Here is a 21,478-nt window from a genome sequence, read left to right as displayed (position 1 = left end):
TCGGGGCAACCGGACTATAACTCCCGGCATCCTCGGCTCCCGGCTTGGCACGCCCTCCGCCATCTTGTTTGTAGTCCCCGCTGGCCCCAGCGTCCCATTGTTCCCACGGTATCACCGGCGTCCACAGGACTACGATTTCCGTCGTGCCCTGCGCGTGTTCGCCCTGGAAAGTGGAGGTGGTGGGGAAAGGAGGGGGCAGGGGGCGGGGTTCCTCTGGGAGAAGGAGGGAGTAAAGAGGAGGAGGAGGAGGAGGGAAGGAGGAGGGAGGGGTGGGGGAAGAGAGGAGGAAGGAGGAAGGAGCTCTGGAGGGATGAGAGAGGCGGCCAGGGCCCCGGGCCGAAGCAGCGCGGGGCTGGGGGACCAGGGGGGCTGAGGCACCCCAATTGCCCCCTCCCCCTTTCCCTGCCCCCTTCCATCCTTTCCTTCCACCTTCCAGCTTAAGGAAGGGGATTTATTCAAATTTTATTTAAACCCCTATCTCCGGAGGGTCGCGCGCTGGGGGGAGGGGGCGAGGGCGGGGGCGCGCGCAGGCTGGGGGGGGGCGGGGCCGAAGCAGCTTCCTTCACCCCCCTCCGCTCGCCCCGTAGCCCTAGGGCAGGGGGCCGCAGTCTAGGGGCGGGCCCAGGGGAGGGGGGCAGGTTACAGGGACCCCCCCCTCCCCGGGAACCGGCGGTGGGCGGGGCTTGAACCCCGGAAACGGTGGGGGGGCCCAGGCCTGGTCCTGGACCCCTGGGCAGTGGGAGCCGGGAAGGGGCCAGTTAAAGGGCCGGGGGCACTGTGGAGAGGTGGGGTGGGGGGAGGGGAGCTGTGACTCAGACCCCGGACTGAGTGGGGCCCGGGCAGAAGCTGAGCACCCTGCGCCCGAGGAGCCCCCGTTGGCCTGGGGGGGCTGAGGGACTGAGCCCCCCAGAGCAGGACCTCCCCCTGGAAGGGCCGCGCCGCAGCCCGTGGGAGGGCCTCGCCCCTGGCGCCCCCCATCTGCACTCGCCGCCGTCCCGGCCTCCGCCGGAGGGAGGGGCCGAGCGCCCTCGGGGGGCCGTGGACCCCGGCGTTCTGAGCGTTCCGCGCCCCGCGCCGCCCGGCCCCCCCGCCGCCGATGGCCGCCGACCCGCCGGGAGCTGCCGAGAAGGGAGAGATGGCTCCCGGGACACGTGTGAGGTGGGTTCATGCGGCTCCTCCTCACCCCCAGACCTGGGCAGCTCCCACTCCCATTCATCCTCAGCCCGGCCTCTCTCTGCCTTCCCCGCCCCCAGCCTCGCCCTCTATTTGCTCCAAACTCCTCATCTCCAGCCCTCCTTCCTGTTACCTCTCAACCCTGGGGAACTGGCCTTCCTTCCTAGACCCTGCTTCCCCTTGCAGACCCCCATCCCTGCCTGCAGTCGCCGCCCTCCAGGCCCCTCCCCTGGAGCACTGGAGGGCCCCTTCCCCCCATGGATGGGTCTGGAAGTCCCTGGAAAGGGGGAAGCTGGGGTAAGACTCTGGCCACGAAGAGACCCTTCAGGCCTGCTGAGTCTGTATGGGATCTTGGAGGATCTGGTTTCCATGGGAAGGGGAGCCCAAGGGATTCTAGACAATTAGGAATGGAAAGCAGCCTGGGAAGCTTGGGGGTTGGGGGGGAAGACATGTAGGACTGAGCCCATCCTGAGTTCTGTGGAGATGTCAGGGTGGATTCTAGAATGCCAGGGAATCTGGGAAATTGCCCAGATTGACATGAGAGATCCAAGAGGAGGGTGTCTTGGGGCAGAGGGAGCTCTGTGGGGAGCAGAGGAGTTGAGATGTTGGACTGAGGAAGAGCTCTGAAGCAGCATTGGGGGGAGGGGTGTCTCAGGCCCTGGGCAGCAGAGTGAATCTTTAGGGATGGGGGAGGGAAGCATCCCATTGGATGTGTTGACAATGTATAGGTTTTGGAGGAAGAGAGATTGGGTGGTAGTTGTGTGTGTGAGACAGAGAAAGGAGGGAGGAAGAAAGGTCTGGAGCTTCTACCCAGGAATCTGTGGGTATTTTGGAGGTAAGTCTGGGAAATTTTAGGTTGGAGAATGCATGGGGTGTATTACATTTGGGTAAAAGAGGAAGAGTTGGGGCCTCTCTAAGGTAACTCCACAGAAAAGGAGCCCCTGGCTTTCCAGGGAGCTTTGGTGTGGGGATGTCAGTGCAGAGGCCCTAGTCCCTTCCTCATCTCTGGGCTAGGCAAGAGGACACTGAGGAAGTGTTAGAGGAAAGAGGAGTGAGGTCAGGAAGCCAGTTCTCAGACTCCCAGAGGAGCCAGGTGAGCGGCTTTGGAGAGAGAGGCCTTGAGTGGAGGGAGTGTTGTTCCCCCCCCACCCCCCACCCACCTCCCCTGCAGGAGGGATGACCTCCTTGTCTCTCCCTGGGTAAGAGGGCAAGCTCTGGTTGCCTAGGAAAGAGGGGATCTGCGGGAGTTTCTCAGGCCAGGGCCTCAGTGGGCTCACCTGACCTGCCACCATTTACCCATAGCCCTCGGCGTTGCTGACGCCCCCAATGTCGTCGAGCAGCCGGGGGCCGGGGGCCGGAGCGCGCCGACGCCGAACCCGCTGCCGCCGCTGCCGGGCCTGTGTGCGAACTGAGTGCGGGGACTGCCACTTCTGCCGAGACATGAAGAAGTTCGGGGGGCCCGGGCGCATGAAGCAGTCGTGCCTGCTCCGGCAGTGCACTGCCGTGAGTTCTGACCCCACCTCATCAAACACCCTTGGGGCTTTGGGTACCCTTCCCCAGCTGGCCCAAGGGCCTTTCTGGGGGTGGCTTCCTGGCGTGTACTGTAGAGTTGCTGTTTCTTCATGAATTTTTTCACTATTTTGTTTAAATGTCCACCAGGCCCATTTTCGCTCCAAGCTGGGGGCAATGTTAGGGAACCTAGGAGAATCTAACCTAGTGCCTGCTTTCATGCTTTTCCCAGCTTCAGAAGCACAGACCCATAGAGAGCTCACCCTGTCTTGGTCTTGTACCCCTCCCTAGAGGGATTTGTGTACAGAGGCCCACTTCCAGAGCCAGCCCCGGTGAACAGGTCTTAGCCTTCTTTGGCCTCTTCCTCACCTGCCAGAGTGGTCTTGAAATTGAGGCAGGCTTACCCTTTGCTTGACCTTGAACAAACACTTTGAACCTCAAGGTGTCTTTTCTGTGAAACGTTTTCTTTGCCGAGTGTAAAGATTAAACAGTGGCATGGATGTGAGTGTTCCTGCTACTGGGCCCAGCACACAGTAGGTATCTGGAGAATGTGAGTTTCTTCCTTTAAGGTTCCTGGGGCTCCAGAATGTGGCCCTTCTCCAGCAGCCTTAAGGAGCCAGCTGCATCCTGCGCCCCCTCCTGGAGGACCACCACCTCCTTTTCCTTCCAGCCACTTTTTGCTGCTTCTTTACCCCACAGCACTCCCTTCTCTCCCTTTGTACCCAAACCCTTGCCTCGCTTTCCTGTTTCTCCTTTCCCGACCTACTTTTTCCTTGGGCCTGTCTCCCGACCTTCAGCGTCCCTCAGATGACTACGTGTTACCACTGCCCTTCCCAAAGTCAAGTTGTCTCAGGGCTGCTCTTTTTCTCATGGGACTTTTTAGTGTTCCCAGGAGTCTTGCCAAAACCTGGTTCATTGTAGGCTCCAGAGCAACCCTTGGGCTGCCCATTGAGCAAACTCAGAATCATCCCAAGCTGTTGCCACGTCCTCTGCAGCTCTCTCTCGGTAGTATTGTCATATTTCCCATGGTTTCTCTTCTTCGGCAAAGCCAGCTACAATTTTCAGGGTCACACACACAGACCCTGACTCCAGCTGCAACATTTCCAACAGCGATAACAACTATGTATCCGGTGCCTCTCATGCATTATCTCATTCTTCCAATAGTCCCACAGAAGAAAAATGCTTAGCACCATTTTACAGATGGAGAAACAAAGAGATAGGGAGGTTAAGTCACTTGTTCAAGGTTACACTGCCAAAAAGGAACAAATTCAGGATTTGATCTCTTGGCCCGTGGGTTCTGAATTTCATCCAGCATTGGCCAGGCTCCCCAGACGGAAGGGTTTCTCCCCTGTTGCTTGCTTTCAGGGTCCCTAACACCCTCTCTTCCCCAACAGCCCGTGCTCCCACACACAGCTGTGTGCCTCTTATGTGGGGAGGCTGGGAAGGAGGACACAGTGGAGGGAGAGGAAGAGAAATTTGGTTTGAGCCTCATGGAGTGTACAATCTGCAATGAGATCGTCCACCCTGGCTGCCTGAAGGTGATGGCCCTGGGGGCCCTGGAGTCTGAAGGTGATGGCCCTGGGGAATGCTGCCTCTGGGTTTACTGGCACCCTACATCCACTCCCTGCCCTCTGCCTACAGATGGGGAAGGCTGAGGGTGTCATCAATGCGGAGATCCCTAACTGCTGGGAGTGCCCTCGATGCACCCAGGAAGGCCGGACCAGCAAGGTAAGGATAGGGGCTGGGCTAGGTGCTGGACTCTGGGTAGGCAGTAGGTCGGAGAGCTGGATAGAACCTCACCCTCAGCTTCCATCTCCCCAGGATTCAGGTGAGGGACCAGGCCGCCGCAGGGCTGACAACGGCGAGGAGGGCGCCAGCCTGGGGAGTGGATGGAAGCTGACGGAGGAGCCGCCGCTTCCACCACCCCCACCCAGGCGCAAGGGCCCCCTACCTGCTGGGCCCCCCCCAGAGGACGTGCCTGGGCCCCCCAAAAGAAAGGAGAGGGAGGCAGGGAATGAGCCCCCCACCCCAAGGAAAAAGGTGAGCCAGGGAGCATGCTCACTAGGTCTAGCACAAAGGATTCTGGGAGCAGTAGTCTTGTTCCTTGTTGGGGAGGGTGGGCCTGGGACCCTGTGCTCTGTGGGTTCCCCAAGGGGTTTTTGGGAGATGTAGTTCAGGAGGTATTGGGAGGAGGATGGAGCATGCTCAGTGGGGAGGAGAGGTACAGGTGAGGTGCAACTGGTACTGGGCAGGGAAGCTTTGGGAGCTCAGGGTGCTTCAGGTAGGAGGGAGAGAGCCTGCTCAACTTAGCTGCTACAGAGGAAGAAGGAGGGGCTGGGAAGGGCCTGAGGGGGAAGAAAGAGAAGATGAGAGCATGCTCAGTGAGCCAAGACACTGTTGGGGAGGTGAGCATGCTCAGAGTTCTTCCTGAGATGGGGGCTTCTGGGATTTGTAGTTTAAGAAGAGAGCATGGATCTTAGCTTTGTGGACAATGAGGGGCTAATGGGGTCTTTCCCTTTCCCCATATTTCCCTCTTACTCTGGTAGGTGAAAGGAGGCCGAGAGAGGCACCTGAAGAAGGTGGGTGGAGATGCCTGCCTCCTCCGAGGATCGGACCCAGGCGGCCCCGGCCTTCTGCCCCCCAGGGTTCTGAATCCAAGCCAGGCTTTCTCGTCCTGCCACCCTGGGCTCCCTCCCGAGAACTGGGAGGTGTGCCGGGGACCTCCTCCCTCCCCCTCCCACCTTTCCTTGCCCCACCCTCCACCCTGGAGACAGAGATCTGTCCCTTCCTGCTCACCTTGTCTGCCCCTGCCCCATTTGGCCACAATGGGCATCTGGACCCCTGGGAAGAGTGGAGGGGGTGAGGTGGGTTGGGGCCAGGCTTCAGAACTTTCCAAGAACCCTTGGGGTGTCATCTGATCCATTTGCATCATCTTTCCACATCTTAAAGGGAAAAAGAACTGAGTTCAGATCCCTGCCCACTGACTCCCTGTGTGGTCTTGGCAACTTGTCAGCTGTTCTGAACCTTGGTTTCCTCATGTGTGAAGGAGATGATACTGCCTACCCTACCCACCTATCTCACAGAACTGTTTACATCTAATGAAAGTAAATGAGTTTTGTGAACTGTGAAATGTATCTAGGGTTGTGGAAAAGGAGGCCCAGAAAGGTTAAAAGACTTGCCCAGGGTCACACAGCAAGGCTGAACTTCAGGTGTCACTTTGCCCTCACACACAAATGCAAGGGTCTGCCTGATTGTGTTCAAATCCTGCTTTTGCCATTTGTCATTTTGTAATCTGGGCTAGTCACTTAGTCTCTCAGAGCGTCCGTCTCCTCATGTCTAAGAAGAGTGGCCCAGGTTGCCATTCCATGCAAGCACTGTGAGAGTATGTTGAGTTAGCATGAGATGCTGTCACTCTCACATCCTTGAACAGATACTTGGAATCGTCTAGTCCAGCATTCTGTGTTGCAGGTGATGAGCCAGGGGTTTCCAAAGGCCACAGAGAGTTCGATAGCCAGGCCGATACACAAAACTACATCTCTAATTGTTCTCCATATTTCACTGCCTTTGGAAACTCATAAGCTGTTGAAACCCATAGGGCTTTTAATTCTTTGAATCAGTGCCTTCATGTGACAGATAAGGAGACCAAGGTCCAGAGGGACATGGCGTGGCTGAGGCTTCACATCGTTCGGGGGCATAGCCACGACTGGAACTCGGGACTGTCTCTTGGGCTGCTCATCCCCTGCTGACTCCTCAGGGGCAGGGAGGTGGGACAGTGCACCCCAGGCCCTAGAACAGCCTCCCCCTATCTCCTTGCAGAAACCAAAGCCACCTTTGGCCTCTGCTGAGGGCCCAGCAGTGCCGTCCCCATCGCCACAGAGGGAGAAGCTAGAACGTTTCAAGCGCATGTGCCAGCTGCTGGAGCGGGTGCCTGACACCTCCTCGTCCTCCTCAGACTCGGATTCTGACTCCGACTCTTCAGGCACATCGCTGAGTGAGGATGAGGCCCCTGGCGAGGCCCGGAATGGGCGACGGCCAGCCCGGGGCAGCTCGGGCGAGAAGGAGAACCGCGGGGGGCGGCGGGCTGTGCGCCCTGGCAGTGGGGGGCCCCTCCTCAGCTGGCCCCTGGGCCCTGCCCCACCGCCCCGGCCCCCACAGCTGGAGAGGCACGTGGTACGGCCCCCACCTCGAAGCCCTGAGCCCGACACGCTGCCTTTGGCTGCTGGATCCGACCACCCCCTGCCCCGTGCCGCCTGGCTTCGTGTCTTCCAGCACCTCGGGCCCCGAGAGCTGTGCATTTGCATGCGAGTCTGCCGGACTTGGAGCCGCTGGTGAGTGACCTGGACAGGCCTGGGTTCTCACTTGCTGTGTGACCTGCAACAGCAGGTTGTGATCTCTTTGGCTCCTGGTCTGTAATCTGTGCACATTTTAGTCTGATACTTTTGTATTTGCTGTATGCAGGCTGCTTTCCATTTGTGAGCTCGTTGAACTCTCATAACAACTTTGTGAGGTGGGTACTATTATTCCCTTTTATAGATGAAGCTGAGGTCAAGGTCATGGAGGGGACGTAGTAGAGCTAGGAATTTGAACCCAGGCCCTGTGGCTCCAGAATCTTTTCTTTTAATAACTGTCATTTACGAATGTTCAGTATGTGCCAAGCATAGTGCTGACTGCTGGACATGCGTCACCTGACTTGTTTTTCATGCAGTCTTTTTTCTGAGGACAGTCTCATTATAGGTCCTATTTACAAAGAAGAAAGGTCTTTGCTGAGGTGGCCCCTGCCCTCTCAGAGGCAGCCATTCTTGAGGCCCCTGGCTCCCTTGGTAATTTCTTTCTGCCCCGTAGCCACCACCAGCTCCCTTTGCCTATCCTCCCCTCATCTCCCCACTGCTTTCTCAGCCTTGTTTGTTCAGAAATGTCGGTCATCCTCCCAAGCCCCTGGTCTTCCTCTTTGATCCTGCCCCTGACAAAATCCTCCCCCAACCCCATCAAACTCCCACCGTACTCTGTTCCCTCTACAGAGCACATAGAGGTCTTTTGTCTGCTGATCAGTTTTCACTCAATGATTCATTTTCATGTTCATGTCCCTTGTTGGCATGGTACTTTGTCTGTTTTATCTGTATGTCCCCACCATGGGGCAAGGGCAGTGTAGGTGCCCGAGAAATAATTCATTAAATGAGAACATTCAGGCTCTTTCCCAGGCACTTACTGTAGACCAGGCACTGTTTTGGGCACTTGGCAAATTGTTGGCTGACTTGTTCCTCGTAATAGCAGCCCTGTGAAGGAATGAGGGACACCTGAAGTCACAGCGCAAGTTCGTGGCTGAACTCAAACTTCAGTCCTTTTCCTTTAGACTCTGGGGCATTAGTTCATGCCTCTGGTCCCTGTGGAGGCTGTAGAGCTAAGAAGATGGGAGTACAGGCTCTGGAAGCAAATTGCCTATGGTTGCATCGTATTCTTTCTCTGATAAGCTGATGCTGCTGGGCTTAATTTAGAAGTTAAGTTTCTTAACTTCTCTGTGCCACAGTTTTTTCTTCCATCTGTGAAGCCAGGAGAACCACAGCATTTACTTCATAGTGTCTTTGTAAGCTAATATACTTAAAGAATTGAGGATGCTACCTAGGAAATAGAAACTACTCCATGCCTTAACTGTAATCGTTATTATTCACTCAGTTGCGAATATTGACTGGAAGCACAGACTTTATATCCTCAGAACACAGGTCTGTGCCCTTGAAGAGTTCCCAGTCAACCCGCAACATAGAAGCAAATAGAGCAATTACTGGGGATCATCACCCCAGCTTGTGTAGTGATTGAGGAAATGTTTGCTGAGGCCTCCTCAAAGCCAACTCTGTGCTGGGCACGTGGGATCCAGAATTGAAGAGGACTTGATTTCTGCCTCAAGGAGAGACTTGCGACCGGAAATGGACGAAGCAGGGAGGCTGGACTGCACAGTGATTTCTAGCTGGGGTCCTGGAGTCTGGCCTTCGTGGGTGTCATCCACTGGGACTTCCGCACCTCCTGGATGTATGGCCAGGGGTGGATAGCGATACCTTTCATGGCCTGTTTTCTCATCTTTAGTCCAGGGTTCATACTCTTACCTTGTGGGGATTAAATGAAGTGGTCCTTGCAAAGCACTTAGCACACTACCTGAAAGGCACTAAACACTATATAAAATGGTGGCTTTTGATAAGGTCGAAGGCAGGGCAGAGCAGAGGTACAGTGGGACCAGTCAGGAGGCTCGGTCAGGCCCGGGCACAGAAGTAGGGGCAGGAGGGGTAGAGAGGAGGGACTTAGAAGACGGCTGTGCTCACCACTATACCACCAATGCTGGCAAGAGAGGAGGCACTTGGGCTGAGAACTTTTTAAGAAGCAGAATGGCTTGCACTCAGTGACTAAATGGCTATGAGAGCAGCAGGGTGACTCTTAGCTGAGTTTCTGGCCCACAAGTTTCTGGGTGGGCAACAGTGCCGTTCCCTAAGCTCAGGAATACCAGAGGAGGAGCAGGTTCCAGGGAAAGCAAAGTGCTCAGCTCTGACATATTTGGCCCAAAACTTCTGTGGTCCAGTCAGGAGCTAGCAAGACAGCAGATGGATGTACAGGTCTGATGTTTGAGAGAAAGATCCAAGTTTGGAAGTTTTCGTCCTATAGGTGGCAGCTTCCAGAAAGAGGACAGAAGACGGAATGTTAGTATTTGTGAATTAGACAAAGAGCAGCCAGAGACATGGAGGAGATGGTGGTGGTATCCTGAAGAAGAGAGATTGAGGAAGGAGTAAATGATAAAGTGTAGGATGTTGGTGAGAGGTGGTAAGAGACCAAGCACCAGAAATGGCAATTGGATTTGCTATGAGAGGCCTTGGTATCCTTGGCTGTGCTACAAAGAGTTAGGGGGACCAAAGCCAGGTCGCATGGAATCAAAGATGTCAGCTCCAAGGGAAGGACTTCATCTGTTTGCTTCTGTGTCCCTAGTTTCTAAGATGGTATCTGGCATACAGTAGGTTCTAAGACAGTACTTGTTTTTTTGTTAATGTTTATTTTTGAGAGAGACGTGAGTGGGAGAGGGACAGAGAGAGAGGGAGACACAGAATCCAAAGCAGGCTCCAGGCTCTGAGCTGAGAGCCCGATGCAGGGCTCAAACCCGTGAACTGCAAGATCATGACCTGAGCTGAAATCAAGAGTAGCATGCTTAAACGACTCAGCTACCCAGGCGCCCCTAAGATAGTACTTGTTGAATGGGCGAATGAATGAATGGAAGTGAGGAAATCAGGATGGTGTGTGGAAAGAGGTAGTGAGGGTGGAGCTAGAGAGGAATTTGTAGGTGGGAGAGCAGGAAGTTGTAGGCTTTCCTGTCTGGTGGCTTTTATCTTTTGGCACTGGGAGGCGAAGTCAATGTACCAAGAGCGAGGGGAGGGGGCAGCCAGAGGAAGTATGGTGGAGTTGTTGAGTCACAGGGGAGAGGGTTGGAACTTTGGAGGACATGGGCAGAGAGGGTGGCAAGGAAGGGACTAGAACACAGGGTCAGGACCAGTTGGGGGCTGGGAATAAAGGCCTGGAGATGGGTGGGTAGGAGGACAGTGGTGGCATCAGGGAGTCCAGATTGCTGAGAGGGAAGAACCAATTTGGGCTGGTAAATCTGCATCCCCAAAGGGCCTCTGCAAGACAGAGGTTTAGAACTAGAATTTCAGATTTGGGAGGTGGGCTTAATGGGGTGCTGACTCAGTCGGGGTGGCTGGGGTCTAGGAAGAAGTGAACGGGTTAGGGAACTCACACATCAAGCCCTGACGCCCCTAGATGAGTGCATGTGGTGCCTCTTAAGAGTTCTTCTTGCCTCTCACCTTAGGCGTCCTTCCCCAGCTTAGACAGAACATATCCATGGCTCCCTGCTGCCCTCACAACAGACTCCCACAATTCTGTTGGACGTTTGGACATGTACAGTACCTCACCGACGGCACGAAGTATTTCCCACACTTCCCCCGTACGGTCTGCCTTCATCTTTGCAGCAAACCTTTGAAGTACCACCTTTACTCTCTTATGGTTTGGAGAATGGAGGCCCAGAGAGGGTGACTCAAAGCATGGAGCTGGCAGAGCTGGGATTCAAATTCCTATCGAGCTCACACACTTTACCTCTAGGCTCTCGTGGGCATGACAGTCCAGCCTGGCATTCCAGCCTGCCTTGACACGGTGGGCCTCCCCTGGGCCTCCTCTGAGGTCTTCCCCCGGCCTCTAAACCAGTCACAGCTCAGGCTCTCAATCCAGACCAGCTTGGTTTAAAGCCTGGCTTTGCTGCCACTTGGTAACTCTGGGATCTTGAACAAGTTTCTTAATCTCTTTGCCTTAACTCTTAAAAAGGAGATGATAATAACAATATTTACCTCCTAGGGCTGTTGTTGTGAGGTTAAATGCCTTATCTATAGACAAGTACCTGGCACATAGTAAACTCTCAGTAAACACTAGTTGTTAGTACCATAGGCATCATCCTCACCTTCCTCATTATGGTGAGCTGATGAATTGCCCTTTGTTCCTGCTGCCTGAGTTTCTCAGAGTGCTCTGTTTTCTCTCTGTGTCCTAGGCCTGGACACTGGTTCTTCCCCCTCTGGAACATAACACCCACTTTCCTCCCCTCACTAGAATAACTGCTGTCTTCTTAAAGTCTCAAATCAGGCTGTCTCCCTGGGAGGCTCCTTGTCCAGTCCTCTCATTGACCCTTATTATATCCTTTGCTGCTTCAGTTACCATGGACTGGCCGTGTTTCCCCCATTTTCTGATAGCCCAGTGGAGGCTGGGCGCTTAGGATCAGTAGGGCAATCGGTGATTGTTGGCTGCCATTCTTAGGTTTAAACCCAGTGTCCTGGTCATTCAAGAGTAAAGGGACCAATTAGTTCAATCCCAGAAAAGTCCTGGGAGACTTCCTGGGAGAGGAGGCACTGGAGCTGTGTGTTGAAAGCTCTGGGTTGGTTGGCATTTCTGGCAGAAGCACAACATGTACCAATCTATGTTGGCTCCAGGCAGCCTTGTATGTCAATAGGCAGGCAGGTCGTTTGGCCTGGCTATCGCGAAGTGGGATACAGAAACAACTGGGGGGCCCATGTGTGCCTCCAGGGAGAAGGGTTCCCTTCTAGCTGTAGAAGATCCAGGAGAGCTTCAAGATGATAGTGGCAGTTGAGCTGAGATTCAAGACTGGGTTGGAGTGGGCAGGATTTCACTGAGTAGAAAAAGAAAAAGGGCAGGACCTAGGGGCAGAAGCTGCGTTGAGGATAGGTTGGGTTTTTTCCTTTTCTGTTTTATAATCGGAGAGATTTGCAAATGTTTATTGGTTGAGTGGAAGGAACCAGGAGAAGTAGAGGCTAGAATGCCAGAAGAGGGGGGGAAGTGGTAGGAAGCAGCAGGCGGGAGTGGAGTTGTTTGGATTGAAGCCTTCAGTGTCTGTGCCCCCAGTATTCCCTAAAATGTCATACAGGGCGCTGGCAGTTTCAAGTGGCACAAAAGCATGGCTTAATCCTTCTGTTAGTTTTGAAAAGGAAGTCTCTCCATTGGGTGCTATTGTGTCTTTAACACTTCTCAATACTTATCTCCCTGTTTAACAAAAATAGTCTTCAGGTGGTAGCCTAAAGCCACAGCAACACCTGCCTAGAACTTAATAGCCCTGGTCTGTTTTTATTGTACATGTTTCTAAGGTTAACATATGTATATGAAATAATACTGCCTTTAAGTGCGAAGTGGGGATCAATTTAAAGATAAATCCATGTTCTGCACAGAAGGGGATAGCAAATAACCGGACTTGGGAACCACTGCCCCAGCTCAGGGCTTCTTGCAGGGAAAGCCCTTCAGTATGAGGGGTGGGAGGCAGGGAAGACACAGCCTCCTGGGCCCTTCCCACGCCTGCTGCTTCTGACACAGTCCATCTAGCCCAGCGAGAATTTCCTGACATGCCTCTGAAAACTGGAAGAGAGTTTTCTAACTAAGTCTCAAGGAACTTTAGTGTGCCACAAAGTGTTTATAGGTGACCTGGGGAGAACACCGGAAGGGTTCCTGGTAAAATAAGTTTGGGAAGCCCTTCTCTGGTTTTGCTGCATGTTGGACTAGTCAAGGCTCTCAGAAATGCTGGGATCAGGAATTCAAATTCAGATCAGGATTTGAAACTGAATCCTGGGCCCTACCAGGCCTTCCATAAACACTGATTAAGTGAATAAATGAAAAGCTGAGATGAAATGTGTTGTGGGGGAGGGCCCAGTGGAAGCTTCAGGGAATTCACACTGGCTTTGCACCATTCCTTCATTCAACAAATGTGCAACAGATCACCTGGGTGCACCTGGCACAGTGCTGGGTACTGGCCCTACCAAAGGAGAAAAGCCAGACCTGCCCTCGTAGAGCCTCCATTCTAGTTGAAGAGACACAATGATCAAAGAGAACAGGGTTGTAGGTCAAGCCTCAGGCAGTTGGCCATCGGAATGGGGCAGATGTGGCTCAAAGGCAGAGATTAATAAAGGATATGGGAAATTCCCATGAGTCATCATAACTTAGCCAGGGAGAACTCCAGAAGTCCAAGGTGGGGTGGGGGTGGGGGTGGGTAGGGGCTGCTGACAGATCCCTATGGTGTTACATTAAATACACCATGTAGGGTGTTTGTGTCTTTGCTAAAATGCTTTATAAGCTGTAATGCCTAAAAACATACAGAAGCCCTGTGGGGCTGACTGAGTCTGGATCATTATCCTCATTTTATAAAGGGAGCATCTGAGGCTCAGGGAGAGGAATGGACTTGCTTGGGGTCTCACATCCAGTAGGTGATGAAATAGAACCCCAAACCCAGTGCTCTTGTCCTGAGGAGGGGAGCTTCCTGCCACCCCCTGCTGTCTTTGTGGGCCAGCCAGGACAGAGCTGTCTGTGGTGGACCCTTAAGTAGGGAGTTTTGTGGGCTCCCTGAGAGCTGAGAGCTCTGTCTCCCTCTTGTGGCTGACAGGTGCTATGACAAGCGTCTGTGGCCTCGAATGGACCTGAGCCGGCGAAAGTCACTGACCCCGCCCATGCTCAGTGGTGTGGTTCGTCGCCAGCCCCGAGCCCTGGACCTCAGCTGGACAGGTGTCTCCAAGAAGCAGCTCATGTGGCTTCTGAACCGACTGCAAGGTAGGGTTGGATGGCAAGGTAGGACAGTGAAGAGGGAGACGGTCCTGGGATGGAGCATCAGCTTCCTGACCTTCCCTCCAACCCCCCAGGCCTGCAGGAGCTGGTGCTCTCTGGCTGCTCCTGGCTCTCCGTCTCTGCCCTGGGCTCAGCCCCACTGCCGGCCCTGCGGCTCCTGGACCTTCGCTGGATTGAGGATGTTAAAGACTCCCAGCTGCGTGAGCTGCTGCTGCCTCCACCAGACACCAAACCAGGTGTGGCCCCTGTTGGCTCATTTGCAGAATGGGTTGGGCAAGGGGAGGGAGTGGGTATGAGGCCTTCAAGGTCTCTTCCAACTCATGCTGGATATTAAAAGATTTGAAGAAAGGACAAGCACAAGTTTGATTAGAAGGCCTTACTTGGCCATTGTTCATCTGCTGTGCGTTCCACCGTGTGATAGGAGCTGTAAGGGAACAGGGATGAAGAGGAAGTAGCCCCTGCCCTCTAGAGGGGAGATGGTTATGTGATGAAACACGGTATAAAACAGGAGGATGATGTAAGAATTCTGGAAGAAGCCAGGGGCATGGCTGATGGCAGATATGAGTGAAGTCACTGGGTGTGGTGGGCACTATTGGAGAGCCTCCAAAGGGAGCAGCGGCAATTGCCAGGGAAGAATGCAGGCCCAAAGAGCCAGAAATGGATTTTTCTATGAGATAGCCATGATTTTATTTTATTTTTTAAATGTCTGTTTATTTGGGGGGGAGGACAGAGAGAGAGGGAGAATCCCAAGCAGGCTGTTAGCAGGGAGCCTGACTTGGGGCTTGAACCCACAAACCGTGATATCATGACCTGATATCATGATGATATCATGATGACCTGAACTGAAATCAAGAGTTGGGCACTTAACTGATTGAGCCATCCAGGTGCCCTGATATATCCTTGATTTTAAACGATGGCAGTTAATTTAACATTCTTTTGCTTATTTTATATATTTTTAAATGTTTATTTTTGAGAGAGAGTGTGTGTGTGAGCAGGGGAGGGGCAGAGGGGAACAGAGGATCTGAAGCGGGTTGTGTGCTGACAGCCGTCGGCCCAATGCAGGGCTCAAACTCACAAACTCTGAGATCATGAGCTGAGGTGAAGTCTGATGCTCAGTCAACTGAGCCACCTAAAAGAATGTCCCTAACATTCTTTTAAAATTCATGTGTGGACCAGTAAATATATGGCTGAGCAGTAGATTTGGCCCTTATGCCCCCTTGCCCTGTAATAAAAGGATAAGGGTTTTCCTGAGAGGATGGAGCAGAAAGAGGGAGCCAAATGACTTGGAAGGTTGCATAGGGCTGGTGGTATCATCTCCTGAGTCAGGCCAGGTACTCTGGCGCTGGCCCTGTGTAGGGCCCTGGAGATCTCAAACTGAGTTGGTCCCATTCCCTACGCTGGTGGAACCCTAGTAATGCAGAAGAGAGAGAATCAGAAATGGAAAGTTATGGTGTGATAATGGTAGTGGCTATGGTCAGGGCAGGGGTGGGGAGCAGTGAGAGAATTCCTCCCTGAGTTGGTGCTATTTGAACTGGGTCCTGAAAGGGACAGGGTTGTCCCAGGGAGTGTGAAGCAGGAATAAACAGTTTCTTAGGGCACGAGGCCCATACTGACAGAGGGGGGTGCTGGGAGCTGAGGCTAGTCAGATGAACAGAGGCTGGTCACAACAGAGGTGTGGGTTAGGAGCACTGAGGCCCGGAGCTTCCTTGTCTAGCCAGGGGATGTGATGCTAACAACAGCTTCTCTGGCCCCCGCTAGTCTGTTCTCCACACTGATGCCAGGGGAACCATCCAGAAGGGCAAATCTGTCCATGTCTGCCCTGTGCTCTAAATTATTTCTCATAGCCCCTTGGTGCTCTCTGGATAAAGACTAATACTTTGTCGCTAAGGCATGGCATGGTCTGGCTCCCACTGACACAATACTATCCCTGCATTTCAGCCCCTCCAGCCCCAGGACCTTTGCCCAGTCTTCTTTGTCTAGAATGCTGTATCCTCCTTTGTCTAATTAACACCTAGTCATCCTTCAGGCTTCAGCATAAGTGCCACTTCCTCCTGGAAGCCCTCCAAGATCTGCGCCACCCCCCACCCCGCCCCGCACTGTGCACTAAGATCAGAGTTCCTTTAGAGCTTTGAGAGCAGGGGGGCCCTGGGTGGCTCAGTTGGTTGGGCATCCGACTTTGGCTCAGGTCATGTTTTCATGGCTTGTGAGTTTGAGCCCCGCATCAGGCTCTTGCTGACAACTCAGAGCCTGAGCCTGCTTTGGATTCTGTGTCTCCCTCCCTTCCCCCACGCGCTCTCTCTCTCTCTCTCTCTCTCAAAAATAAATAAACATTAAAAAAAAAAAAGTTTAGAGCTTTGAGAGCATCCACTCCCAGCTATCACTACATAGTTGTGAAGTGATTTGATGAAAACCCATTTCTTCTCTTAAGCTCCAGGAGGGCAGGGGCTGTGCTCACTCTAGCCCTTTGCTTTCACAGCTCACTTTTCAGCACCTTTCTCCCCACCCCCTTCCCCTTCACAGCAGTCTTGGAAGGGGGTAGACAAACATCTAGAAGTCTCTTACTATCTGGACAAGCCACCAGAGGCCCAGAGGGACTGAGTGACTACTGCAAGGCACACAGGCAGAGCTAGCCCAGAGAACTTCCCTGTTGCCCACTCTTACCAGCATTAGACTGAATCAGGAAAGTGGGGGTGAGGGTGGGCATTGGGAACTGTTTAGTCCATGAAGTGAGAAAGTGCTGTTTGGCTGGCACACTGACCCCAGCTCCTCCTGCCTGAACTACCTGAGGAGCTTCCAAGGATGAACCTTCCAGGTCCTTAAGACCTGTTACACCCACCTTTCTTTCTTTCTTTCTTTTTTTTTTTTTTTTTTTATAAATTTTTTCTTTTTGACGTTTATTTATTATTGAGAGACAGAGAGACACAGAGCATGAGCAGGGAAGGGGCAGAGAGAGGGGGAGACACAGAATCCAAAGCAGGCTCCAGGCTCTGAGCTGTCAGCACAGAGCCCGACGCAGGGCTCGAACTCACAAACTGCGAGATCATGACCTGAGCTGAAGTCGGACGCTTAACCGTCTAAGCCACCCAGGCGCCTCTACACCCACCTTTCTTATCTTGGCTCCCTGGCTCTGTGCAGCATTCCTGAAGCAAAATTTCAAGTTCTTCTATTTCCTTGCTTTCGTCCCGCTGTTCTCTGCCTGGCGTGTTCTTCTCTCACTTCTCTGCATGTTTAAATCCTTGGAAGCCCAGCTGAAATGCTGCCACCTCAGTGAAATCCTTGTAGATGCCTACTTCCCCTGCCCAAGCCAGGAGTGACCTCTCTTTCCTCTGCTTCCTCCTGATGGCTTTTAGCTGTGGCCCGAGATTGAAGGCATCTGTAGGTGTATCCCCTTTCTAGGCTCTCTACTCCTTAAAGGAAAAAACGAGGTAGAATCCAGTTTGCCAAGTCAAGTGTCCACAAAGGTGGCCTGGCAGATAACAGAAGGGTTGGGCTTGGTGAATGACTTTAGGGAATAGCATCTTGCAACCCAGCTCCCAGCTAATCATTTTCAGGTGAAAAAATAGCCCAGTGGTGCCAGATCTTATAATTTTTGAAGGAAAAGCTCCATCTAAATTTCTTTATGGAAATGTCCTTTTTGTAGCATTAGTCATTAATTTAAGAAAATTTTTAGCACTGGGGCACCTGGGTGGCTCAGTCGTTTAAGCATCCTACTCTTGATTTCAGCTTAGGTCATGATCTCGCAGTTTGTGGGTTCAAACCCTGCATGGGGCTCTGTGCTGACCATGCAGAGCCTGCTTGGGATTCGCTCTCCCCCTCTCTTTGCCCCTCCCCTGCTCTTGCTCTCTTAAAATAAATAAACTTAAAAGAAAAAGAAAGAAGAAAATTTTTAGCACTGTGCAGACTCCATAAAACACTTGTGAAGGCTAGTTTCATAAGCTTGCGACATCTGATTTAGTTTATCTGTGGGCTAGGCCGGTGCCTGGGAGGCAGATAGTGTTGTGGTATGTGGTCTGTTGTCCTACTCTGTTACTTCAGAGTCATGTGACTTCCGACAGATTGCTTAATGATTTTAACCTCAGAGTTCTCATCTGTAAGCAGGAGTGATAGTCACAGTCTCCCACAGCCGTGGTTCTTACAGTGCAGTCCAGACCAGCAGCATCAACACTACTAGAAAACTTGTTAGAAAAATAAACTCTAGGGGTGCCTGGGTGGCTCAGTCGGTTAAGTGTCTGACTTCGGCTCAGGCGGTGATCTCACTGTTCATGAGTTTCAGCCCCGCATCGGGCTCTCTGCTGTCAGCACAGAGCCCGCTTCAGATCCTCTGTCCCCTTCTCTCCCTGCCCCTCCTCCACTCACACTCTCTCTCTCTCAAAAATAAAAACATTTAATAATAATAATAAAATAGAAACTCTTGAGGCCCTACTATCTAAATTCTGGTGGCAGGGCCAGCAACCATTCTAGGCAGCCCTCCAGGGGACGCAGAAGAGTCACTGGCCTTGGGGCAGGCTGCCACTTAGCCCACCTTAGCTGGTGCCTGGCCCACACTGAGTGCTCAATTAATGCTGGCTAGTGTACCCTAGGCACTTAGTTTAAAAAGCAAAAAAAAAGTAATGCAGGAATGTGGTAGATACAATAAAAGAAAAGCAGGCCACATGCTTTGGGTGTAGAGATGAGGGGCATGAGTTCTTCTACCCTGGAGATGAAGAAGAGGCCTCTAAGCTCAGACCTAAAACCCTGGGACACCAGCCAGGCATAGGATTGAACTTCGGTGTCCACAGGCAGAGTCTCAGAGCAGGGTCACCTATGGAATTTGGCCCAGGTGTTTGGGAGCACAGGCGTGGAGTTAGGAACTGAGACAGGGATGAGACCTAATAGGAACTGGAATGTTGTAACCAAGGAGGTGCCTTCAGGGTTTTTGGTAGAGGAGCCTGTATTTGAGAACAGCTCTCTTTGGATGTGAGGAAGGAGAGGAGAGACTGGACTGGGTGAGGAGGCTGTGGCAGGAGTTCAGGCAGGAGTGGTGTTACCCCAGAGGGGTGTCTGGGGAATGGAGAAAAAGGGATTCAGCTGATGATGTTACTAATGGAAGGAGAGGGAAGTAGGAGGGGAGCCTGGGATGGCAGTTCCATCGGGGATGGCATTTGTTGGATGAGTGAATATATATTAAGCACCTATGTCCCAATTGTTAGGGATAGAGCAAGAACAAGACACAAACTCTTGCTTTGGTGGAACTTACATTCTAGTGGGAGGAGAGAAAAAAAGATGTCACATGTTAGAAAAGGGGAAAAAATAATGCAGGGAAAGGGGAGGAGTATGTGGAATGTTACCGAGTCAAATGGAGTAATCATGGAGGGTCTCACTAGGGAGGTGATGTGAGCAGTGAACAGATTAGATGAGGTCAGGTTGTGTGGGTGTTTGGGAGAAGAGCAGGTGGTGCAGGTGGAGGCTCTCTTATCTCGGAAGCAGTTTACGGATCGGTGAGGAATAGGTGTGGAGACACAGGTAGGCTAGATGCCTAGGTTTGGGCACAGGAGCGGCCAGGAGTGCTGATCTCTCACCTGCCTGCCCAGGGCAAACAGAGAGCCGTGGGCGGCTGCAGGGGGTAGCAGAGCTGCGCCTGGCGGGCCTGGAGCTGACAGATGCCTCCCTGCGGCTCCTCCTGCGCCACGCACCCCAGCTGAGCGCCCTGGACCTGAGCCACTGCGCCCACGTCGGAGATCCCAGTGTCCACCTACTCACAGCCCCCACTTCCCCACTCCGGGAGACCCTGGTGCACCTCAATCTTGCTGGTAAGCAATCTGTCTGTCCATCCTGCTAGTGTGTTTGTCCCCGAGACCGGTGGCCACCCTCTACTCACCTTCCTAGTCTCAGTTACCTCTACCCCACCCCTAGGTTGCCACCGCCTCACGGACCACTGCCTCCCGCTGTTCCGCCGCTGCCCGCGCCTCCGCCGCCTAGACCTGCGCTCCTGCCGCCAGCTCTCACCTGAAGCTTGTGCCCGGCTGGCAGCCGCTGGGCCCCCTGGCCCCTTCCGCTGCCCAGAGGAGAAGCTACTTCTCAAGGACAGCTAGTTGGGTGCCCCCCCACCCTCCCCCAGGACTCATCAGGAGCCTGGACCTCGGGCCTTCATTTTATCCCTGCCAGGAGGCCAGGTTACCCACCTCATGACTTGGGATTCCTGCCCAGGGACTCGAGCCAGCCTCCCCCCCCCCTTTCTGCCCCCTGCACTGATATCTCTGGGGGTCTCTCCTTCCCATCCCCTCTCCCTTCCACCTGCTTCATTGTCCATCCCCTGGGGGGAGTGGGTCAGAGGTACTGGGGGTTGCTGAGCCAAAGGGATGGTGGGAGGGGGGTAAGGTGCAAGTTTGAGGGAGGGAAATCGGGGAAAGGGTATCTGCACACAGGATACTGGGAGCCAGGGGGCTGGGGGAGGTGGAGGATGGGCTGGGGGAGGGGGGACAGAAAGCAGACCACCAAGGGTTCAGGGAACAAAGACCAGATACTTGGAGTTGGGGGGTGGGGGGGCCAAAAAGGGAAACCAGAGGAGTAATTGGGGATCCACATGTCAGAGGTGGGGGGGAATCGGGGAAACAGGGGAAAGCCAGGGCTGAGCGAGGGGTGGGGGCAAAGAGCAGGTGTGGGGGCAGTAGTACCCCCTCAGGGGGTCACACCCCTCTCCTAACTCCCTCCCCAGATTTCAGTTCCTTCCCCCACAAGCCCTGACTCCTTGAACGTCACTGACAATGGCAGCTATTGCGAGGAGTGGGGGCCCGCGGGGTTCAGCGCGGCCCAGGGGAGTGGTGAGGGGTACCCCAGCCCCCTGCCTGCCTCCCCACACAATACTTGAACATTCATCTGTACTGAAGTGTTACTTGAACCGGGGGAACCTCGGACCTGGGGGAGCCAGAGTGAGGGGACTGATCCGCTTGGACTGAGACTGAGACTGGACCAGTGGGCACCCTGCTTGGACTGCGCCACCCCCAGGCTCTCTCATGCTTTACTGTATTGAGCAGCTCCACCCTCCTGACCGGGGGTGGGGGAGGGGGTGGGGTGCCAGCCCAATAATGGGAAAGATGGGACTCCTCCAGCCTGGCTCTTCCCTCTCTTTCATCGTCATGGAAACTTGTATCCCATTTGCCCAGGGAACTGCCACTCCTGGTTGCCATGGAAATAGCAGCCAATGGACACCTCCCAAAGCCAGTGCTAAGGCTGGAAACGGCCCCTCTTAGTTGCCATGGGAACTTAGTAACAGACTCTTGGCCCTCCCCTGCCCCCCTCCAGGATGGGGGCGGGGTTTGAGGAGGCAGGGGGAGGAGTTGGGGCCAGGTCCCGCCCCTCAGCCCCGGCCTCCCGGGGCAGCCGGGTTGTACCATGTAGGGGAGGGGGGATCTATCCACATACCTCAGGTAACAGGGAGGTGCGAGGGTGGGGGGAGGGACTGGGCGGACCAAAGGCCGGAGGGGAGGGGGTTCTGGGTATGGCGAAAGGCTTGATAATGGGACCGCTTGGGGAGGGGGAGGAGGCAGCCCGGCGGGGGCAAATGGGGGTCCCAGCCGGGCTGGGCCCCTGGGCCCCGGGTCTGTACAATACGGTTTGCTATAAAACTCAAAATCTTCCAGCCAGTGCTGCCGCGTTCGTGTGTGTCTCTTCGGCGTTGGGGGGGGGG

General features: G+C 53.8%; 1 protein-coding gene across 4 annotated transcripts; it reads left to right on the top strand.

Moving 5' to 3' along the window:
• Nucleotides 1–247: 247 nt before the first annotated feature.
• On the top strand, nt 248–21,434 carry FBXL19 (F-box and leucine rich repeat protein 19). 4 transcript variants are annotated; one of them, XM_045462072.1, is made up of 11 exons: nt 248–1,158; nt 2,476–2,676; nt 4,077–4,220; nt 4,324–4,410; nt 4,504–4,722; nt 5,229–5,261; nt 6,499–7,010; nt 13,634–13,797; nt 13,887–14,048; nt 19,383–19,601; nt 19,705–21,434. In XM_045462072.1, the coding sequence occupies exons 2-11, from the start codon at nt 2,500–2,502 to the stop codon at nt 19,881–19,883; spliced, it is 1,896 nt and encodes a 631-aa protein (XP_045318028.1). In that variant the 5' UTR covers nt 248–1,158; nt 2,476–2,499; the 3' UTR covers nt 19,884–21,434. The 4 variants fall into 4 exon arrangements, with proteins under 4 accessions (XP_045318028.1, XP_045318027.1, XP_045318030.1 ...); XM_045462071.1 differs by having other exon boundaries at nt 254–1,158; nt 5,229–5,390; XM_045462074.1 differs by lacking the exons at nt 248–1,158; nt 2,476–2,676 and having other exon boundaries at nt 4,105–4,220; nt 4,504–4,510.
• The last annotated feature ends 44 nt before the right edge of the window (nt 21,435–21,478 follow it).

Source organism: Leopardus geoffroyi, chromosome E3, assembly GCF_018350155.1.
Source record: "Leopardus geoffroyi isolate Oge1 chromosome E3, O.geoffroyi_Oge1_pat1.0, whole genome shotgun sequence".
Taxonomy (NCBI): domain Eukaryota; kingdom Metazoa; phylum Chordata; class Mammalia; order Carnivora; family Felidae; genus Leopardus; species Leopardus geoffroyi.
The sequence above is the reverse complement of the archived record's forward strand: the minus strand, read 5'-3'. Positions and strand labels throughout refer to the sequence as shown.